Source organism: Aptenodytes patagonicus, chromosome 10 (assembly GCF_965638725.1).
Source record: "Aptenodytes patagonicus chromosome 10, bAptPat1.pri.cur, whole genome shotgun sequence".
Taxonomy (NCBI): Eukaryota; Metazoa; Chordata; class Aves; order Sphenisciformes; family Spheniscidae; genus Aptenodytes; species Aptenodytes patagonicus.
In genome coordinates this window covers 14,597,619-14,617,989 of record NC_134958.1, presented here as the reverse complement: position 1 = coordinate 14,617,989, position 20,371 = coordinate 14,597,619, and the positions used below count along the sequence as shown (strand labels likewise).

At 42.4% G+C, this 20,371-nt stretch overlaps 1 protein-coding gene and 1 pseudogene across 4 annotated transcripts in view; one reads left to right on the top strand and one right to left on the bottom strand.

Moving 5' to 3' along the window:
- The first annotated feature begins 927 nt into the window (after positions 1–927).
- Positions 928–20,371, top strand: part of UACA (uveal autoantigen with coiled-coil domains and ankyrin repeats) — a 100,798-nt gene continuing 81,354 nt past the window's right edge. For 3 of the 4 annotated variants that reach the window (XR_012996175.1, XR_012996174.1, XM_076348149.1), the window contains exons 1-6: positions 928–1,034; positions 17,690–17,823; positions 18,323–18,411; positions 18,690–18,754; positions 19,693–19,750; positions 20,267–20,337. Coding sequence is in view for 2 of the 4 variants with exons in the window: in XM_076348149.1 (XP_076204264.1) it covers positions 978–1,034; positions 17,690–17,823; positions 18,323–18,411; positions 18,690–18,754; positions 19,693–19,750; positions 20,267–20,337 (474 nt within the window). In the remaining 2 variants the exon portion in view is untranslated. Of the gene's footprint in view, positions 1,035–12,524; positions 12,868–17,689; positions 17,824–18,322; positions 18,412–18,689; positions 18,755–19,692; positions 19,751–20,266; positions 20,338–20,371 lie in introns of those variants that run through there. The other variant, XM_076348151.1, reaches the window with a different exon arrangement.
- Positions 10,453–10,622, bottom strand: LOC143165297 (U2 spliceosomal RNA; annotated as a pseudogene).

Genomic DNA, 20,371 nt, shown 5'->3' with positions numbered 1-20,371 from the left:
TTGATTAAAAAGCAGTGACATTTACCTTGAGCTCTGCTTGTATTAGAGAGATGTGTTGACTGAATAGCTCCAATCCAGCTGTAACAAGCAAGGTTTTACAGTTTAAACACAACCCATGGGTTGTAATTAAATAGTCTCAAAACTGTGCATGACCTTAAACTTCCCAGTTCTGTGCCATTGCGTGTGACAGGGCTGTGAGTAATGTGATGAAAACATGTTAAATAGACTGCGGGCTGAACAAAGCTGTGAGCAAAACAAGCAAACTGCCACCCTCAGATATTCCTTAGGCAGAAGCAGGGAGTTAATTACATTGTTTTAAATGCTGCCTCTACTCAGCTTGTAAGATCTCTTGTGAATAAACACCTCCTTTATTAAGAGGGAGGATGTTTGCCAGGCCAGCGATCGGTTTGCATTTTCCACTCCTGGCAAGCATGCGCCAGGCTCCTACCCTCTCCCTCCTGCCACCAGGCCTGGGAGCTCTGTCCTCCCTCCCCAAACCGCCCAGCCCGGAGGGATGGAGGCGGTGTCTTCCCGGGGGACAGGCACAGACGGCGGGGCAGCCCTGGCCGGGTCCCGGGCCCCACAGCAGAGAAAGGCCCGGCCGCCCTCTCTGTGGTGCTCCTGAGGGGCTGCCTTGGCGCCAGAGCGGCGCACCGCGTGCCTCTGCCCCGCCCGCGGCGCGCCCCCTGGCGGGCGGGCGGGCGGCTCCTCACGGGGTAAGACTCCGCCCCCGCCACGCCGCTCCCCCCCCCCCGCCCCCCCCCCGGCGGCCTTTAAAATGAGGAAGTCCCTCCCTCTATTTCGTCTGGTGATTGGCTGCGGCGCCCGCGCGGGCGGGCGGCGATTGGCTGCGACTCCCGGGTGGGCGGGGCGGCGGGCTAGGGGTGCCGCGGCGGGCGGGGGTCAACTTGTCCCGGCCGTGGCGGCGGGTGCGCGTCGGGGGGCAGGTGCTGCGCCCGCCCGCCCGGGGCCGCGCCATGAAGAGCCTCAAGTCCCGCCTGAAGAAGCACGAAGCGGTCATAGGGGGCAGCGCGGTGGGTGCCGACAGGGCTGGGCTGGGGACAGAGGGGAAGGAGAGGTCCCCCCCCCAAGGGGGTGGGGGGCCCACGCTGGCGGGCTGAGGGCCCGGGGGCTCCTGTGAGGGCAGGTGGGGTTGGGGGCTGCTGGGTTTTGGTGCTCTGGGGGCTGAGCCCCCTGGGGTTACCTGGGGATGGAGTGGTGGGGCTGAGCGCTGCGGGCGGGCGGTGGGCACGCAGCTCTGTGGGGAGGTGGACTGGGGCAGGGAGCTCTGGGTGGAGGGTGGGATCTGCTGGGGGGGGGCTTGGGGGTAAGGCTGGGGAGCTGAGGGGTGGGGTCCGGGGACTGCGGGGGGTGGAGGGAGCAGGAGGGCTGTGGTTCTGTTTGGTGCCTGGGAGCTGGGGTAAGAGGAGTAGAAGGGTACGGGCAGCTGGGCATTGCATGGGGGCAGAGCACAGGGCTTTGCTGGGGGCAGAGAGCGTGGAAGAGCTGGGGTAGCTTAGGGAGAGGTGAGTGTGTGGGGAGTGAGCTTTTCTGGGGCAGATGAGGAGCCTTGGCACTCGGAGGAGCTGGGCTTCGGTGAGTTGGGGGTCTGCTGGAGGAGTGGAGGACCCTTGGGGTTTGAGTGTGAGGGCTTAAAGGGCAGGCAGTGAGCCCCCGGGGTGGTTTGTGCGTGGGGCAGAGGCACAGCACAGAGAGGATCTCTGAGTGCTGGCGTGGGGAAATGCGGGATGAGAATATGCACTACACCTGGCACCCAGCCCCTTGTTCAGGCTGCCCTAGATGAACCACAGCTTGGAAAACAAGCATGAAACTGCATGATACCTTTGCCTTCAGTTTTGCTTTCTGGTCCCAGCATAAATTAACACCTTTTTTTTTTTTTCCCATAAGAGCCTTGGGAGCCAGTGCTGAGCTCCGACTGGCAACCTGCCCTGGGGCTTGCTGAGATACGTGTGCATGGCATTGTCAGTAGCTTGTTCAACGTTAGTAATTTCTGTGGCAAAATCTGAGCACTTATCCCAGTGCCCAGAAGGAGGATTTACTTAGAAAGTGGACAGAAAGCTTTCAAAGTGGCTAGTGACTTTACACAGTTGGGATTTCTGATCATCTGGTCTGGGAATACTGGGCCTGGGGGAGTTGCAACCTCTGGAAATGAGGTACCTTTGTGATGGTGCAATTGTCTGTGTCTTGTTATCTGTGCTTCCAAAATTCAGGCTGCTGTTATGTTGTGGTTTAACTGCAGCTGGCAACTGAGCACCACACAGCTGCTTGCTCACTCCCTCTGCCCGCCTCCCCCCCCCCCCGGGTGGGATGAGGGAGAGAATTGGAAGAGTAAAAGTGAGAAAACTCATGGGTTGAGATAAAAACAGTTTAATAATTGAAATAAAATAATAATAAAAGACTATAAAAGCAAGTGATGCACAATGCAGTTGCTCACCACCTGCTGACCGATGCCCAGCCAGTCCCTGAGCAGCGGCCCCCCTGGCCAGCTTTCCCCCATTTTATGTACTGAGCATGATGTCCCATGGGATGGGATGTCCCTGTGGCCAGTTGGGGTCACCTGTCCTGGCTGTGCCCCCTCCCAGCTTCTTGTGCACCTCCAGCCTTCTCAGTTGGTAGAGCATGGGAAGCTGAAAAGTCCTTGACTGAAAAGTGTAAGCACTGCTTAGCAACAGCTAAAACATCGGTGTGTTATCAACATCGTTCTCATCCCAAATCCCAAACACAGCACTGTGCCAGCTACTAGGAAGGAAATTAACTCTATCCCAGCTGAAACCAGGACATGTTAACAGATGACTTTTGATGAGAGAGGTCTTTGTAACTGAAGAAAGCTGTATTCGGAAATTGCTTTGTGTGGTAAATCATCTTTAATTGTGACCATTCAGTAAATGCTTCCCTGGGAGTCTGCTGTGGCAGTTGCACTTCTAAGCTTATTGCTGTCTTCCTGTGCTGATTTGCTAAACTTGCCGCTGGCTACACGGAATAGCGAAAGGGCAGGTTAATATGATGCGCTTTTATCAGTTGTCTTTTAAGATATTCGTTATCTTTAAAATACTCCTGCACATTTGTCTTGGATCTGAAACTATTACTTGAAAATAATAGCTCATTTGAAAGATATGTAGATATTCAGGCTTGTAAACTGCTGACTGAACTCATCTGACAAAATGACAGCTCAGTGTGGAAGTGCTTCACCATGCTGAACGTTTCACTGTGCAAAGGAGTGATTCAGAAGTCTGTTATGACAATTCGTAATGTGTAGGCTGGCCCTGGTTTATGTTATTCACTAGTCATCCTATACTTTAGAACTGTTTGTTACAATTTCAAAGTAAGCCTACAATAATTAAATTTCAGCAAACGCTTACAGCATCCGTATTTGTTTTTGAATAGACATGAAGATGTTTTCACTTCCATAGGTGAAGGCTCAACAAGCCTTCCTTTCAAAGTAGGTTTGAGCAGTCTTAATACTTTTAAGAGCTGAAGTTTATTCTAAAATGTATGAAGGGAAATTACTTTCACTGAGATCCTTTAAAAACTGGGGTTTGTACCCATGATATACTTATTTCCCCTGTTTATTATGTATTTTGGTTATGTGATCACTCCACTCGTTAATCAAACACCAACTTACAACCTCCTATATGGGAGGGAAAAAAAAAATTCATCTGCATGGGTGGGTGTTAATAGTGAGGCCAAAGGGGGGGATGCTTGGGTAAAACCAGGTCTCTGTTTCTAACTGCTGGGGAAGGAAGGGAAGTGGGTGGGAGTCCTGCCAGTGTGAGCTTTATAAATCCTGCTTGAAACGAGTGTAAAAAGAGTTGCCTGTTTGAGAAAGTTCATCCCTCTCTCCTGTCCCCACCCAGTGCTGTTTCCTGGGGGGTGGAGAGAAACTTAATCCCTTCGTCTTGCTTCCGAAAACTTTCCTCCAGGTTAGGGTAATAGTTACATGCCCTCTGTCTTCTGATGGTGATCTTTTGGAAATGGCTTTATTACCCATCTCTTGATGGAGGGAAGCCATGAAAACCAGCAGAAAGTAAAAATAATAGTTATTACCAATTCCACAATTATCCAGAATGTTTTGTCTGAAAATGGAATTACCTGGTTTTGCCAACTCCAGCTGGCTGATGGTGCTTGGAAAATAATCTGAGCAGCCTGTTCAGTAACTTCAGTGCTCTGAATAGTGAGACAAATGCTTGTCATTTGCAGTAGTGTAGGCTGGAAACTTTAACACCAGATTCTGTGCAGCACGAAGCCTTGAGGGCATGGGCCTCACTTTCAGTCAGAGATGATGCTTCATTCACCAACATTTACAAGATAGATTTTAATTAATGTAGTCAGTCCTGTTGGGGTGACTGCAGCAGTGTGTGCTGCTAGTGTTTCTGAGATTTAAAAATACGGGCTGATAAGTGTATGTTTGTGATCTAGTTTGTGTTTAGGAAATGTGTTCTTCCAGTAAAGTTAGAAATTCTGTCTGTAGCTGTATGTACAGGAAGCAAATATGAAATGCTCACTGGTTGTTTTTTCTTAAGATCGTTGGGGAAAGATTGGTTTATTGTTCTACAAAGTTATTTTTGTTTCAGGCCTTTGCTAATCGACTTTCACTGGTGAGATTCTAGCTGTTGGCCTCTGGGGGGTGGGGGAAAAGGTTGCCTACTTCTTTAACACTTGAGAAATAGCTATGGAAGTGTTCTGTTAAATTTTAGGTGTATTATCTTATTAATGTGGGGGTTTTAACCTTTCTGTCCTCCGTGACAAGGTCTGGAATTTAGGAAAGGGGGCTTCTGGACTGCTCGCCAGAGGATGGCTACTTACTGTGAAACATGGGATTCTTGGTAGTGCTTTGAGCACAGCTGAAGCTGTATCACTGGGTAGTGGCAGGTCTGCATCTCTTTGGAATTGTTTGCATCCTAAGATACGACATCAAAGACAGAGCTGGTGAGATATGCATGCACTTCAGAAATCAGCAGCATTGATCAGCCCAGAGCACCTGCAAGTAGTGAGAATGAGCAGATGTAAAACCATGTGAAAACTTCTATCAATCCTTTCTCCTCTGGGAAAAGTGGTGTTGGATTTTTTTTTAATTAAGAGAAACTGAACATCATATATAATTAGCAGAAACCGTTGTGCAAGAAACAAAAGTAGACATCTGAGCGCTTGCCCTGTTATGATGATCTGTGGTCATTAAATTAATATCTGAACAAGTTCTGTAGTTAGTGACAGCTGAACTTGTTTAAGGTTGTGTTAACACTTTTTTCCTGTGGAGACTGCCCAGTTCTGTTAAATGGGTGACTTTTCCTCTATGTAAGGAGTGGAACTTTGTGGGTTGACCCAATACACAATTAAACAACTACTGCTGCCCTGTCAGCAGCAGAGAGGGGAGGTACCACCTCTTGTTCTCATCTGACCGTTTTTATTAAGGGAATGGGAGGATACTGTTTGTCTGAATTTGTTAATTAATCAGCAACACTATATCTTTGTGTGTAAAACAGAATAACTTTGGGAATGAAGTAAAAAGATGTTTGGTAACCTAGTTTTAACCAAATATTCAAGATCACTTCTGTCTTTAACTTCTTAAACAAAAGAAAAAAACTTGTGCTGCTGGTGGCACACGTCAGTTTGTAAACAAACAAGATTTTCATGGCATTTTGTCATGACTCTGCTCTGTGCAAAGACAAAGAGTTTTTGTCAGCTACGCTGACCACAATGCTATGACCTATCAGCAGAATTTTTCTAGCATTTCTGCTGTTGACCGGAGCAAAGTTACTCTTCCCTCTCCCCTACCTCCCTCGTGTCTGTTGTGTGCAACCTAAGGTGACTTTACAATGCCATCTTCAGGCAATGCAGCCAAGAATCAGCAACGTCAAATGTCAAGTCCTAGACTGACTGTGGTTATTCTTCAGAGTATGTTTGGGTTCCAGGAAGCTTTATTAAGGCCCGTGCTAATGTGTGTGTTCCTTGAAAAAAACCTTTGTGATTCATTTGCATTTAGTTAACTAGAATTAGGTGCTTTTTTGTGTGGTGTTTGTGGTTGATGAGGTTTGTCAAGATGGGCAATTTGTGGTTCAGCAAAAGCTTTGTGTGCAGCCTGTTTACAGATGCATTGTAATTTTCAGGCTCCTTAAAAAGGAGTGTTTATCAATGCTTTATCATTTGGAATGTAGCAATTAAAACTATTTTAAAAATTGGAGGTAGTGAGTGCCTGTGTGCAAGTTAAATATCCTTAGCTGTTTGCAGGCATAATTATACAGATAAGGCTGTTTGGTTATCTGTTTTAAGTTCATCTGACCTCTTGCTCAAATACAACTTATGCAGTACTTTGTCAGTATTTAAATATTAATATTTATTAGCAGGCAAATGCTTATAACATCTGAGACTGATATTGTCTCCATATTTTCATTACTTAATGGTGACCGAACAGGATCGAGTCAGACCATAACGTGGTATTCCCTTCTCCGTGCATGCGTGCTTGAGGCTGCTCAAGCGTCATGACAGTCATGTCGTGTTTCATCACCCCCTAATATTTTCTGATGCTTTGTTATTAATAAATGGAAGTACACAAATCAATCGGTCCTTGCCTGAGAGCTTGTAATTTCAAACTAATGGTTTGCATCGAGTCCTGAGGAAGGCAGTGTGATATGCTTTTAATGGCAGACAAAGGCAGCTGGACTCTGACCTTGCTCCTGCTTTCTCCCCATTTAAAGGGGAAATACTTTCTCCTGGGCGCACACTAATTGCTGGGCACTTGTGGGGGCAAAGCTGGGTTGCAGCAGGACCCAGGCTTCCAGGGCTCCCCATTATTTTTGTGGTGAAAGCTGTGATGTTCTCATTGCCGTAAAAGGGTGTAATGTGGTTTGATGTGTGTAAGTCTGGCCCCTGTTACCATAAAATGTACTTAACAGACTGTTTTAAAATGCAGCTGCAAAAACACTGGTTTGTTTCCAGAGTGCGTAAGTAGTTCTGATCACTTTTATTAGTGTCCAAGTTGATCTGTATCTCAGGGCTGAGAATTTGAGGATGTTTTATCAATAAAGTGCACTTGAGTTGTATGCTGGCAATGAGGAAGTTGTGTTTAAAAACAAAATTGAGTTTTTTTATTTTATCAGACTTTGCATCCTTCAGGAGCTGTATGCAGAGTTCTTTGACACTTCCACTGTATCTTGTGTGCTGTTGTAGTTGATGCTGGTGGCTTTTCCCCCTACCCCAGCCATGTGGAAGAGAGAAACTGGCTATGCTGTTAGGTACATGTCACTCCTTGCAGATGGAAATGTACTATTTGACACAGATTTAGAGCCCTTATAATGGTTTTGAGAGGACTATTTGACATGTCCCATAGATAGCTAGAAGTAGATTTGAATACTTTCTTGATACTTAATAATTTGATCTTGATGGAATATGCTAACTTGTAGTAGGAAGGAAAATGCCTTAAGAATAGTGTAAAATCAGGAATGTTTATGATGAGGTTTTAGATGGTTACTGTTTGTTTTGCTTTAACCTGTTTGTAAGGAGACTATTACCTATATTGATTACAGGTTGCAGTTACATATAAACAAGGCATGCAACAGCACAACTGTTAATACGAATTCTTGACATGAGCATTTTGAGAGCCGCGCAAAACCAGAGCGGTCCTAGGAAGGCTGTTATTTTTGATCACTGTTTAGACTAAGCCTCACCCACTCTGTAGCATTCAATGACTTTTCCTTTTCTGTAGATGGAGAAACTGCAGTAAATGAGGTGATAACATAATGTGCTGCATGTGGGAACCTGCTGGGTGAAACAAGAACCCTGTGTTCAAGCTGTGTCTGTTTTTCCCTTATGTAGACTAAACAGAACATCTTACTCCTGCAGTTTTAAACTCCAGAATGTTTGTATGTGAATACAGTCACATCCTGATAAGCATGATATGCTTATAAATAGAAAAGGCCATTTTTCCCCCCATTTCAGCTAACACTTTCCCAAACCTGGTATCTGCAATATTTTCTAGCCAACTGCAGATAAGCCAAAGTCTGCAAGATAGACGGGTATTAGCTGATGTGCATCTGTACTATAGGGGAAGCTACACCTGGGGAATATCTTTAAAAAATAGTTTCAATAGCCTAACCTATCATTTTGTCAGTCTGTGCAGTCTTTAAATAAATCAAACTACTTCAAAAGCAGTTGTCATTTTGTGCCGTATAAAATCGCAGGGTGTGTCTGTTCAGTCGTTAGTCTTGATCACAAATGTACTCTGACCTCTGTAGAATGAGCAGGAAAATTAAATGCGCGGGCTGATAGATGTGCCGAGCCTGCCCTTCTCATCTGTGCTCCGCTTGCATGACACACGTACGTTTTTCAAGTAACTCTGCTTTGTCAGTGAGTGTCTGCCTTTCTTTGCAGGAAAACTGCATGAGACCTAAACTGGAAAAGTTAGTATTTTGTGACAAAGATGGGCCTAAAATTAATAATTCTCAGTCTCTTCTCTGACAAGAATTGTTCTACCTTATGGTCCTCAGAGACTTCAGAAACTGCAGTGTTAGTTCTATAACTATTTCCATAAAAGTATGATGTTTAGTGTTTTTGTCTAGATAATTTTTAGGACCATTCATATATTTGTGAGCACTTGCTGTAAGTGGTGATGGCAGTGTTTTACCAGAGCTCTTTGCTCTCAGTGTGTTTTATGTGCTTATGTCACCCGCTAATGGCATTAGAGGATGATGTGTCCCGTTTGGTTTTTTCCATTAATAGGATTATCTGCCTAGCCCAGCAGTGATGAGGAGCTGTGTTCACTTTCACAGGTTTGTCAGCTTTCAGGCTGAAAGGTTTAAGAACTGCTTTGAATTACAACTGCTATTTCTGAAGTGAGTTAGATGACTACTAAAGATTGTCCACGTTTTATTTAAATATGCTGTTTATTTATGTAGTCGGTCTTCTGCAGCTAGGTGGGCAAAAGTGTTTAGAGACTCCAGATGAGCAATTCCCAGTTCAGGTGGAAGTTTCCTGAGCAATACTTCTATTTCAGCAACAAGTTAACTTGTTACAGTTTGTTTCACTACAATATTAAACCCAGTGTTTCTTGTGCCCCTGGCCCTGTATTGTCATTTTAAAAAGGTCAGTACATTCTCAAATGGGACTCGTACCTCATGGATTGTGCTCAGACAAGTGACCAGAAATCTCTTCTTGTGGGCATTTTGCTGGCATGAAAAGTCTTGAAAGTTCCCTTCTGGCTGCTAGAATTTCACTCTGGAGAATATTTGGGTTGAAAAAAATCTCAGCAGAAGAGCTGCTGGGATTAAAGGGTTATGGATTGCTTTCCAAAGGCCTTCAGGGTTGGGATCTTCATTTGTCTGTCCTGTTTGGGCCTCCATAACCCCAGTATTATTCTCTCCTCTTGTGTCTCGGGATCACTAATAAAGCACATTCTTTGCTCAGAGTTCCTCAGTGGGGACACTTGGGTGGGTGGTGGGGTGTGCAGTAATACTGTGCATGGCTTCAGGGACTTTAACTGCTTTTCTTTTTTTTGTTGAGAGGGGGAAGGTGCCCAGTAGCTTCAAGTTCATATTCCCTAAGTATGGTGCTATGTTTATTGATGAATATATGTCCTATAACAATAATAAACTTTAAACATTAACTTTGCTAGTTGCTTCTCAGGTTGTCAGCAGTGTACAAATATATATATTTTTTGTAGCCTATCAGAACTACCCTTATTGCTAGCACCCCATGGCTTTCACTGACAGCAACGGTGTGCCCTTTCCACTGCCTTCAGTAACTACAACATCTTGTCTTGCTTTGCTCAGAAAAGTGAGCGTAATTAGTCTGGGTACCAAATATGCCCTGAGTGTAAATACCTCTAGTGGCCATCATTAATGCTCTTGCTGCTCTCATCTTTAAATACTTAAATGACGGATGAGGAACAGGCTTGTTTTCGAAGGCTGTAGTTTTTAAAGAGTCTCCTATAAACTTTGACTCTGAACTATACTGTATACTCAGTAAACAACCGAGAGTGGTGATACTCTATCTGTTGCCTGAATTGGTGCTGGTTTAGAGTGTTGCGGCATACAGCACAGGAGGCTGTAGTAGTGTTATGTGATGGTCCAAAGATATCTACAAGATGAGAACTGCAGATAGGTAAAGTAGCTTGACTTCTGATCTGCTAAATACCTGGTAAGGGAAGGGGTTTTGGGTTCAAAGGGAATAGAAGTAGATAATTGTTCATGCAACATGTAGGTTAAGTTGTACAGTCCCTTACCCCAAAGGGTGTTGAGGATGCTAAAAGCTTACCTGGACTCGAGAAAAAAATGGGTAAGTTAATAGAGCAATTAATTCAGAATTATTAAGCAAGTAAGTAGAATCCCTCTAGCCCAGGAAGTTTAAATCGCTGATTGAAATCTAGGAGACCTTTTGGAAAAGTATTCTGTGCTTGTTCAGTTTATGTTCTTTTTTTTTAAGCATGCTGGTGTGTATGTATATCTCTGCACCACTCCTGGAAGCGTTACAATACCAGATGGATGTACAGAGTGTGTGCGGACACCTAACGTATCTGCTCAATATAAAGCCCTTAAACTGAGAGCACACCAGATACAAGCTGATAGGAACAAGTACTGCATTTGATCCTAGCCAGATGGTGGAGATGGGATACTCCCTTATCTCTGGAGACCTGGAGTTGGGAAGAATTCCTGGCAGGCTGAGCTTAGGAAAAACAAGTGCTTTGTGTTAACAGAAAACGGGCAGTATCTGTGGTATGTTTGGCAATTTAGCACCTCCAGAGATCTGCACTGCTGGTGTATCTGATGATGATCTTTGTTCTGAAAAACCAAATCTGAATTAGGTTCCAAACTTTGGTTACACTGAAATAATGCAACACAAGCATGTTTCATTAGTTTCTACCCTTCAAGCTCTCTGAGATTCAGCTGCCTTGGAGAACAATTTAATCAGTGTGAGTTTGTAGCCCGGCTATGTTTACCAAAGCTGCTCAGTGCTGATGGAGCCATGAAAGCTATGTTTACTGAGAACTACTGTCTGTGCTTAGTCTGAGCTGGGCAGGAGTGGGGAATGTGGTTTAGCAATCTTAAATCTTGTGGTCAAGACTGTCTTGGGAGGATCTTCAGCCTAAAGGGACTGCAGGATGAGTGCAGCTCACAAGTCATGAGGAATGTCTGCAGGCAGATAAAAATGGAGACAAGTGAAACCTCTGGGATAAATAAATCAGAGTGTTCACCTGGAAGGCATAGTCTTACTTACATGGTTTCTCACCAAACTGATTTCAGTTAAGTGGGTTTTTTTTTTGCTGTTGGTGTCACTTGTGAAGTGTAATTCCCCCCCCCCCCCCCCGCCATTTTTAGCTTGAGGAGACAGACTTGGTTCTGGTCAGAAGATAGCTTGAGATGACAAGTCACTGCATTTTTTTGGACTGGCTTTGTCACATGGACACTAATTGCAGAGACGTCTTGGAAGGTTCTTCTGAGAAACACGTTAGTGCTGCGAGGCAAAGGGCTGGTGCTCACAGCAAGTGATGTGGAATAGTTTAGAAGTTACTGGGAAAGAGTGAATTTGTGCAAATATGAGTGAGTGATTTTTTTTAAAAATACCTTTCCTGAGAAGACCCATTTATTAAGTTATTTGCAGTCTCTTGTGTGTGTCCTCCAGGGTATGTGTGTATGTGGTTTTTCTGGCTATGCACCATGTTTCTCTTCTGCAGACAAAACAGTGCATTGCTTGTCATGTTGACTTAGTCCTCTAAATATGGCACTCAGGAGAGAGATCTCCATTTAAATTTAAAACTTGTGAGAGTCTACATCTTCCCTGCTGTTAATCATTATGCTGTCTATTTAATGTTTTGACAGCCTCTGTGACTCCTCTCATTTAACATGTTGGGAGACAGACTGGCAGCAGCAGTAAGCTGAAACCAGGTTCTATTCAGAATGGGTTTCATCACTGTAAAAGGAGATTTTTTTTTTTTAAAGCAGAGGCATGTGTGTTTTCTAATTTAAAATCGGTTACATTTCTGTCAAAATAGGATCATGCATTCCATCTGCTCTGCAGTTGTAACTGTCTGAAGTCTGATCATGAGTCTGGTTTTGGCTTTGGTGTGGTGGAATGGGAAAAAATTACTCCTGCGAGTATTTCAGTCCTTCTGTGTTATTAGTGGTGATAAGTATGACCTTCATTAATGTCAGTGGACAGTTAATTTGACTAACGTGTTTGTTATTTTAAAGTGAGTGTTTGCATGTCTGCAGAACATAACAACACTGTAGTAAAGTTTCATGCATGCTTGTCTTGTTAGTTAACATTAAATCTAAAATGTGTTACTCAGGGCATGAGCATGTGGAGAATGTATTAATAGCTATTGCTTTCTATCGCTTGGCTATCAAGTACTGGATTATCAGAAAATAGATCTGGGCTGATGAGACTGTCTACGTATTGTTTACAAGATATTTTAGATCTGGGCAATATTTACTTGTGAGTCTGAGTCACTCTGGCAGTCTGTTGCAACGCAGAAACAAAAGCTCCGGGAGGGTTTTCTTGGGGATTGCTGGGCAGGGACGGGCTGAGCCAGCGGCCGGACCCACAAAGGGCTTCACCAGCCAGGCAGCCTCTGGCTGGGGGTAGCCCATATTTTTATAAGAGTTATGAAGTCTGAAGATGATCCTGAAGATGGGGAAAATATACTTGGGGATCCAAGCTAAGTGAAGGATGGAACAAAATGAATTCAGGGTGGTGGAGAGAATACATTTCTTGAAGCAGCCTGTTTGAACTCTGGCTTGGTGCTTTGTGAGCTGCAGCGGTTTGTATCTTGATGTGAGATAAACTGATTGCTTCTGGCAGCAAGAAGCTGCAAGTTCTATGATGACTTCTTGGTTTTCTTGTGCAGCTAAAGACATAGTAGGTATCTTAGATTTCATATCAATGGCAGTAGTTTACAACTGCAAAAATGTGAAAGATTGAATTCTGTAAATGTTTTGTAACTGTTCCTTTTTAATGTGAGTTATATCTGTTCTTAACAACTCTTCCTGTGAGGAATTTTCTTTAAATGTTAAATGCTTGGTTGACAATATTTGATTTAGTACATCATAAGTAAATTGTATCCACTTCCTAAGTGTTATAAGCAAAGGGAAAAAAGATAATATTAAGATGATAGTAATTTTAAAAAAAAGCTCTTGCTAATCAGAAGATTTACAAAATAGGAGGAAAGAATGGCTGGTGAAGGGTTTTCTGTACGTTTGAGTGAGTTTGTGCTAGCGAGTATAAGCTGCAAATATGAAACTTGGCAATCTGAACCCAGTTGCAAACATGCAAGATGTGATCGCTTTCCTCTAAGGATGTGAAATGTGTCACATGCAAAAGAATTCAGAGGGAACAGAGCTTGATGTATGTATAGTTTCTAAGGTATTTAAAAATAAAACCTAAAACTTGCATAATAAGGTAGCTTATAGCTGAGGAAACTTTGCCAAGCTGCAGAGGAATGCTGTCTTCCCCCGGCAACGCATGCAGCTTTTGCTGTGAACAGTAATGTTGCCACTGTAAAAACTTCGTTATGCCAACCAGGCTGACTTGGCTTTTAAGCTAATGGATGTTTTAATCGATTGACAGTTGGTACTGCACTTTGGCAGGACAACACTAGTGGGTATAATTTTATTGTCTATTTTTATTACTTCATGTCACTTTTAGCAAGTATTGTACGGAATAAGCTATTGCTAAGACTTTGATTACTGTAATCTTGTTTATATCGTAAGAATGGGGAATAAAGATAATCAGGATTACAACTCCATTATACAAATCATTCTACAGATGCAGGGTGGTGGCAGTGGGTTTTTGGTTTTGTTCTTCTCTTTGTATCTCCTCTTTTACCTATCAAACCCTGGCTCTAGTGCAAGGCGAGACCTTGCTTGCTGCAGCTCTGGGCTCTGACCACTTTGAGAACTGGCTAATTTGCATTGGCTCTCTCCATTGTGGATCTTCCAGACTTTATTACATTAAATTTTGAAAAATTTCGGTCTTTGCTAGCAAGACAGTCTTAAGGAGAAGGTAGTCCTGTCTTGATAGAATGTAACTATGTCTTTTTAACCTGAAGATTGTACGTAGCTTTTGGTTTTTATCTATTATTGTTGTTCTTGCTTTCACATGAAGACTGCTAAGACTTCTGTGTAGTGTGTTTGGCGCTTTAAGGAGGCGGAGTGTGTTGTGATGAACCCAACATGAAGGATATGGGATTGACAGGCTGCTTTCTCACTTAAAGAAACAAAAATGTTTTCAGCTATTCTTTGGCTGCTCTGTTTTGGAAAGTATTAGGTTTACCAGTTTTAATGTTCTTTATTCAGTGAGGCATGGAACTTCTGATCCACAGTGATAAGTAACTTCATGTACCTACAGGCTGCTTATGTCTCACTGTTATCAGTAAATTCTTTTGCTGTGTAGAGTTAGATTTGAATATAATACTTCATTATGAGCCTTTCTTCTGTTAAAAGCTTCTTGAATATCAAGTCATGAGTGTCCAGCTTGGCCATGAGGTTTCTGTCCCAGAACACAATTTCCTGAAAAGAGTAAAGCAATTCAGAAAGGATGGTTTAGCAATGAAGAGAACAAGCTCTGTGTTTTGGGGTGGGATGCTTGGCCTGTGGCCTGAAATTCTAAATTTGAAGTAAACAAGGAAAAAGTGGGGGGTAACAAATGTCTGAGACTGAATGCATGGTGGTCTATTTATAACTGACTCGTACTTTCTTGGCACTCTTCATTGCTTTGGTAATTGCAGGCAACTTAAAGCTATAAACTTTGAACTTCTTTCTTCTACAGCTCTATAGACGTTCATCTCTTGAATATCACACTTAGCTAAATTTTGACCCTTTGAACAGTCTGACAGAGTCAGGAAAAGCTGTGTCCTCTTGCATATTTTTAGCGCATCCATTTGATGTTAAAATCTGAAAACTGCTTGGGACCTATTGGAGCTGGTTCAGATCTATTTTTAATAATGGCCAAATTCAATGAGTTGAATTAGTAAGTATGTTTCTGTACTGATGTCATGTGTGTACGTACGTTGACTTGCAGCATTTCAGCATTTGGTTTCGTACCGTGCAGTGTTGGGGTACGGTCTGGTGTCGTATCAGATCCACTGCTGTCCCCTGCTGTGTGCCTGTGCCTTTCCTTCCTTGTAACCTGGCTGCAGGCAGATCAGGTCAGCGAGCTGGTTTCATGGCAGTTCTCTCTGTAGACATTTTCTTACGGATCAGCTTGTTGGGCAGCTGCAGGGTGAGCGTGCTCCTCCTGGCCTGAGGCACATGAAGTGGAGGGAGAGTGACTGGGGAGGGGAGGGATGCTCTTCTTGGCAGCAGCCTGCGGTTACGTGGGGTGGGAAGCAGCGTCAAACTTGGCACCCCTGTGGGTGGATGAAAGAATGTTTTCAGGAAAAGCAACTTGTATGAGTTGGTGGGGAGAAAATAGGGTCTCTGCTTTTTGCTTTTCTGATGTTCTTTCATCAGTTTTAGTTAGGACATGAAAAACAGTGTAACTTTCAGTAAAGCTGGGAAGCTCAGCTGTTCTTGATAAATGTGAACTTGGTTTAGAGAGGGCTAAATTTAGTATGCATTTCATGTGTTGCTGAATTCATGAAAACTGAAGTCTGCTGTTGATCACATATTTCATAATTATCCTGTTTAAATATCTCTCAAAGCTCACCTGTTGAGTTCTGTATGGTACCTTTTACTATATAAGGGTTGATAGAGGGGAAAATTGTAGCAGCTGTGTTTTATCTGCCAACTTCCTTATGAAATCATTTTTTATGAATACTGAAAAGCTTATACTGGAGATGATTACTTAAATTGGAAGTTGTTAGCAGTAGTATTTTGGGCTCTGTTACTTGCAGCTCCTCACTTCTCTGTTCCTTTGTGTTGCATCTTGTTTATTAATTTGTAATTTTTGAGGCATGGACAGATATTTAATATATAGAAATGAAACACTTGATTGTTTTATTTAGACTGTTACAATTCAAATGATTGACAGTAACGATAGAATGGAATAGCCTATTTCAGTTCGAAGGGACCTACAACGATCATTTAGTCCAACTGCCAAACAAGAACACGAAACTCTCCGGTTTTCATACAGTTAATCTAGTCAATTGCCTTGTTGATGCGAGAGGACAGTTGATGTGCCTTCCCTAAAGGGCATGAGACTAAGAAGAGACAGATTTTCAGATATATAGGTGCTGCGGAGAAAAGGAGGGGGGGGAGTTCTTAATGTGCATAGTGGAGAGATTAAAATGTGATAACTAGGCATTAGGAAAAATGTTCTCTGATACGATTAATGAAGGACTGAACTGTATGTCTCCTTGGACACTCTACCCTTTCCTTCAGTGCTTTTGAGAGTTAGACGAGTACCAGAAAAACAATACAGAGCTATAGCTGGTCTTGTGTGGGGTTCCCTGTCTGCATGACTTCTGAAGTCCCTTCTAGACACACTGCAATGTTTTTCAGATATTACAAGTTGCTCCTCTATAAAGTGTGTATGTGTACAAGTACATATGCTAGCCCTTCCTTTGTTGTGTGAAGTCCTTAGTTTATCACAGCCCTATGTAGCAGTTTTTTGTGTTTGTTAATCACCACTGTGGGGGGAGAGACACTTATTTTTTTGGTCAGGATCGAAGTATCCGTGATGAGAGAAGAGAAAGTAAAGATGTAGTGAAAAGATAGCTGTCTGGACAGCCTCACATGGCAGATAGAGGGGCCAGAAGGAGATGTCTAAAGACACCCTAATATGAGAAACTGTCTGAAAACTTTTTATTTGAGAATGCGGATAGGGAACTACTGTGTGCAACTGTGCTGGTTTTGGCTGGGATAGAGTTAATTTCCTTCAGAGTAGCTAGTATGGGGCTGTGTTTTGGATTTGTGCTGGAAACAGTGTTGATAACACAGGGATGTTTTCGTTACTGCTGAGCAGTGCTGACACAGAGTCAAGGTCTCTTCTGCTTCTCACCCCACCCCACCAGTGAGCAGGCTGGGGGTGCATGAGAAGCTGGGAGGGGACACAGCTGGGACAGCTGACCTTGACTGACCAAAGGGAGACTCCATACTGTATGATGTCATGCTCAGTATATAAACTGGGGGAGGTTGGTGCGGGGGCGGTGACTGCTGCTCGGGAACTGGCTGGGCATCGGTTGGTGGGTGGTGAGCAATTGCATTGTACATCACTGATTTTGTATATTCGTTTATTATTATTATTTTCCCTTCCTTTTCTGTCCTATTAAACTGTCTTTATCTCAACCCATGAATTTTACTTTTTTTTCCCAATTCTTTCCCCCATCCCACTGTGTGTGTGTGGGGGGGCGGGAGTGAGCAAGCGGCTGTGTGGTGTTTAGCTGCCTGCTGGGTTAAACCACAACAGTGACTTTAGTTTTAGTCCTATTAGACAGAACAAAGCAGAATGAGGAAAACCAAAGAGGTTTGATCCTAAAGGTCTCCTTTAGGACCAAAGTGACTTAACCAGACTGTCTTAGAGCACTGTACGTTCAATGCTAACAGCCTGATTGAAATACTACAGTGTTGTTATACATAAATAACTCTGTCTTAACAGGTACAACTCTATCTGTGAACCAAGATATTTTTTGTTTTACCTCCCCGCCCTGCCAATTGCATATGATTCAGCCTTTTATTGAAGTTGCTTTAGTAGATCAATACTGTACCATAAGCTCACTTGCTTTTCTAATTCTCTTATTCAGCTGAACACAGACTGGAACAAATATGATGACAGGTTAATGAAAGCAGCTGAAAGGGGCGATGTGGAAAAGGTTTCATCAATCCTTGCCAAAAAAGGAGTCAGTCCTACTAAACTGGATGTGGAAGGGAGATCTGCGTAAGTAACTTCCAGTACTCCAATAATGGTATTGGGAAGCTACTGAAAGTTACTCAATTCCTAAATCTTGCTGCTGCTCTAAAAACTCTTTTTAATATATACGTCTTTGTAATACATCATGTTAGATTCTAGCCTCACCTAAACTAGAATACCAGATAGCTAGAATGTCAAATTCTTATAAACAATCTTCACTTCAAAGTGAAGATCAGTATTTAAATACTTGCTTTTGCCAGATTTGAATGTTAGAGAAATGGAAAGCGTATTGGTTTTTCACCTGGCTCACTGATTCAAGGTAAATAATGACTACTTCTCCAAAAAGTCATCTTGTTCCTTAAAGTAAAATCTGCAAAACTCTTAACTGGATTTGGATGCTGTCCAAAACTGGATTTGTACTGTATAATGCTTTCAGTATGCAGCTGTTTGCTTTGACTTTCCTGGTTAATATTACCATTTCTGTCTATAAAACAGTTGTGCTTAAGCAAGGCATTTCTATTTTTAGATTCCATGTTGTAGCGTCAAAGGGAAACCTGGATTGCTTGAACACCATCCTTATTCACGGAGTTGATATCACAGCCACTGATGCTGCAGGTAGGCTTCCTCAGATGTCCAAGTGCAACTTGCAAAAGTTCTCAGCTTGATTTTTATTTTGGAGTGGGATTAAGCTAAACTATAGAATAGGTGTTCTTCCTTTCCATGGATTTCCCTGTGGTTGGCAAAAAAATTATCTGTGTGACTGTTGCTGAACTTAGAGGAAACTGGTCATGGCCAGCGATGTAAGTTCGTGAATGCCCCTGACATTCAGCAGAACTTGAGAACTTTGGCTTTGTGCTGCTATTGCTGCTATTGATGTTGATCTCTCTTTTTAGGTAGAAACGCATTGCACCTAGCTGCAAAATACGGACATGCTTTATGTTTGCAGAAGCTGTTGCAGGTACTGAAGAATACAACTTGCCTGTTATGGTTTTTATTCTTGAGAAGAAAAAAGGTGCTCTTAAATATACTGGTTCAAAATTGGGATATGCCACTCATCTCTCTTTTTTTAAACAATTACATTCTTTTTTAAAAAAGACAGTCGGGGGAAAAGACCTTTTCATATTAAATAACAGGTTGTGGCTGAAAGAGTGCTAAAATAAAGAAAATTAACATCTTTTCCTCTCTTCACATAGACAAACAAATCAAGTTGTAGTTTCTACCTCTTAAAGAAAATGGAGTTGAGTGTTTTTTAAAGACTAGTGCTCCTTTTGTGAATACATTTGCATTTAGGAACACTGAAAGGTCTGCTCAAGAGCAGTGTTTTCTTCAAAAGATGGGCATTTATATTCATAATCTTTCATTAAGGAAACAATATTGGGGGGTTGTCTTAGGTTTGTGTGATACTTATTTTTTTCTTCATTTATTCCTGATCAGTTTATGCTCATTTGATTTTTTTTTTTTAAACTTTTAATGGGTTCTTTTATCTTCTATTTTTTGGATGCATGTTTCCATGCAGATATAAATGGCACATTTTCTGTGGAGTGCCAGAACTAGTAGTGATACTGGTAGCGAAGGAGTAATGACAAGTAGTGGAGAATCTTAGCCATAGTGAATGAACATTTGAAAGTGTTTGTGAAAAGTCTGTGATGAATTGTGCATGTTCTTTGCACGGTCTTAATTTACTTCTACAACTCTTGATCAACGTGTTTAGAACACTGAAGTTTGTGTATCCATAGCTTTTTTCTTTCATGTACGTCAGTATATTTGTAAGCTACAAACTTACATTTTTTTTTCTTAAATCACTTTTTATTACTTTAATTCAAACCTCAAAACATGAAATGTTCTGTAAGTGCAATCTGAATCCTAACTGATAATGGGGGTTACTTATTTTAACAGTACAATTGTCCAACGGAGAATGTGGATCTTCAAGGAAGAACCGCTCTTCATGATGCAGGTAAAAGGTTTTGCTTTTCTGGTAACTAGTATGAAATCTAGATTTAGTTAATGGATTAATTTTCAGATGGGCCAAATTCTTCTCTTTTAATTTTGGTGACTGTAGTAGGAGAAAATGTTTTCTGTTCTCATGACATTTGTCCTCAATAACAAACTTGTTAACAGACTTAGCAGAGGTTGTAGGTCTGAAAGTCTTTTCTAATGCTCGTAAACTGTCTAGTGAAATCTTAAGCAAGTATCATGAGCAGTGTTTTAGAGCAATGATGTTAGTAGGTTAAGATACCTTTACTTTGGACTGTCTGAAGCCTCATATGCTATGCAGTGTTTTGAACAGTAGGGTTTGATTTCTCTTCATGTGCTTTTGAGTTGGTTGTGCGAGAACTAAATCACAGAGCCTTGTCATGCTTTAACTTAGTTGCATGAATTTTTGTGAAACGAATACGCCCAAGGAGGTGTTTGAGGTTTCACGAAGGCTGTTTTCAGCAGTATAACTTGCTCTTTCTTTTTCTCTTGAAAGCTATGTCAGACTGTTCCTCTAGCATACAACTACTGTGTGATCATGGGGCCTCAGTAAATTCAAAAGACGGAGTAAGTTGCTGCTTATAGCTCTCTCCTGTACAAA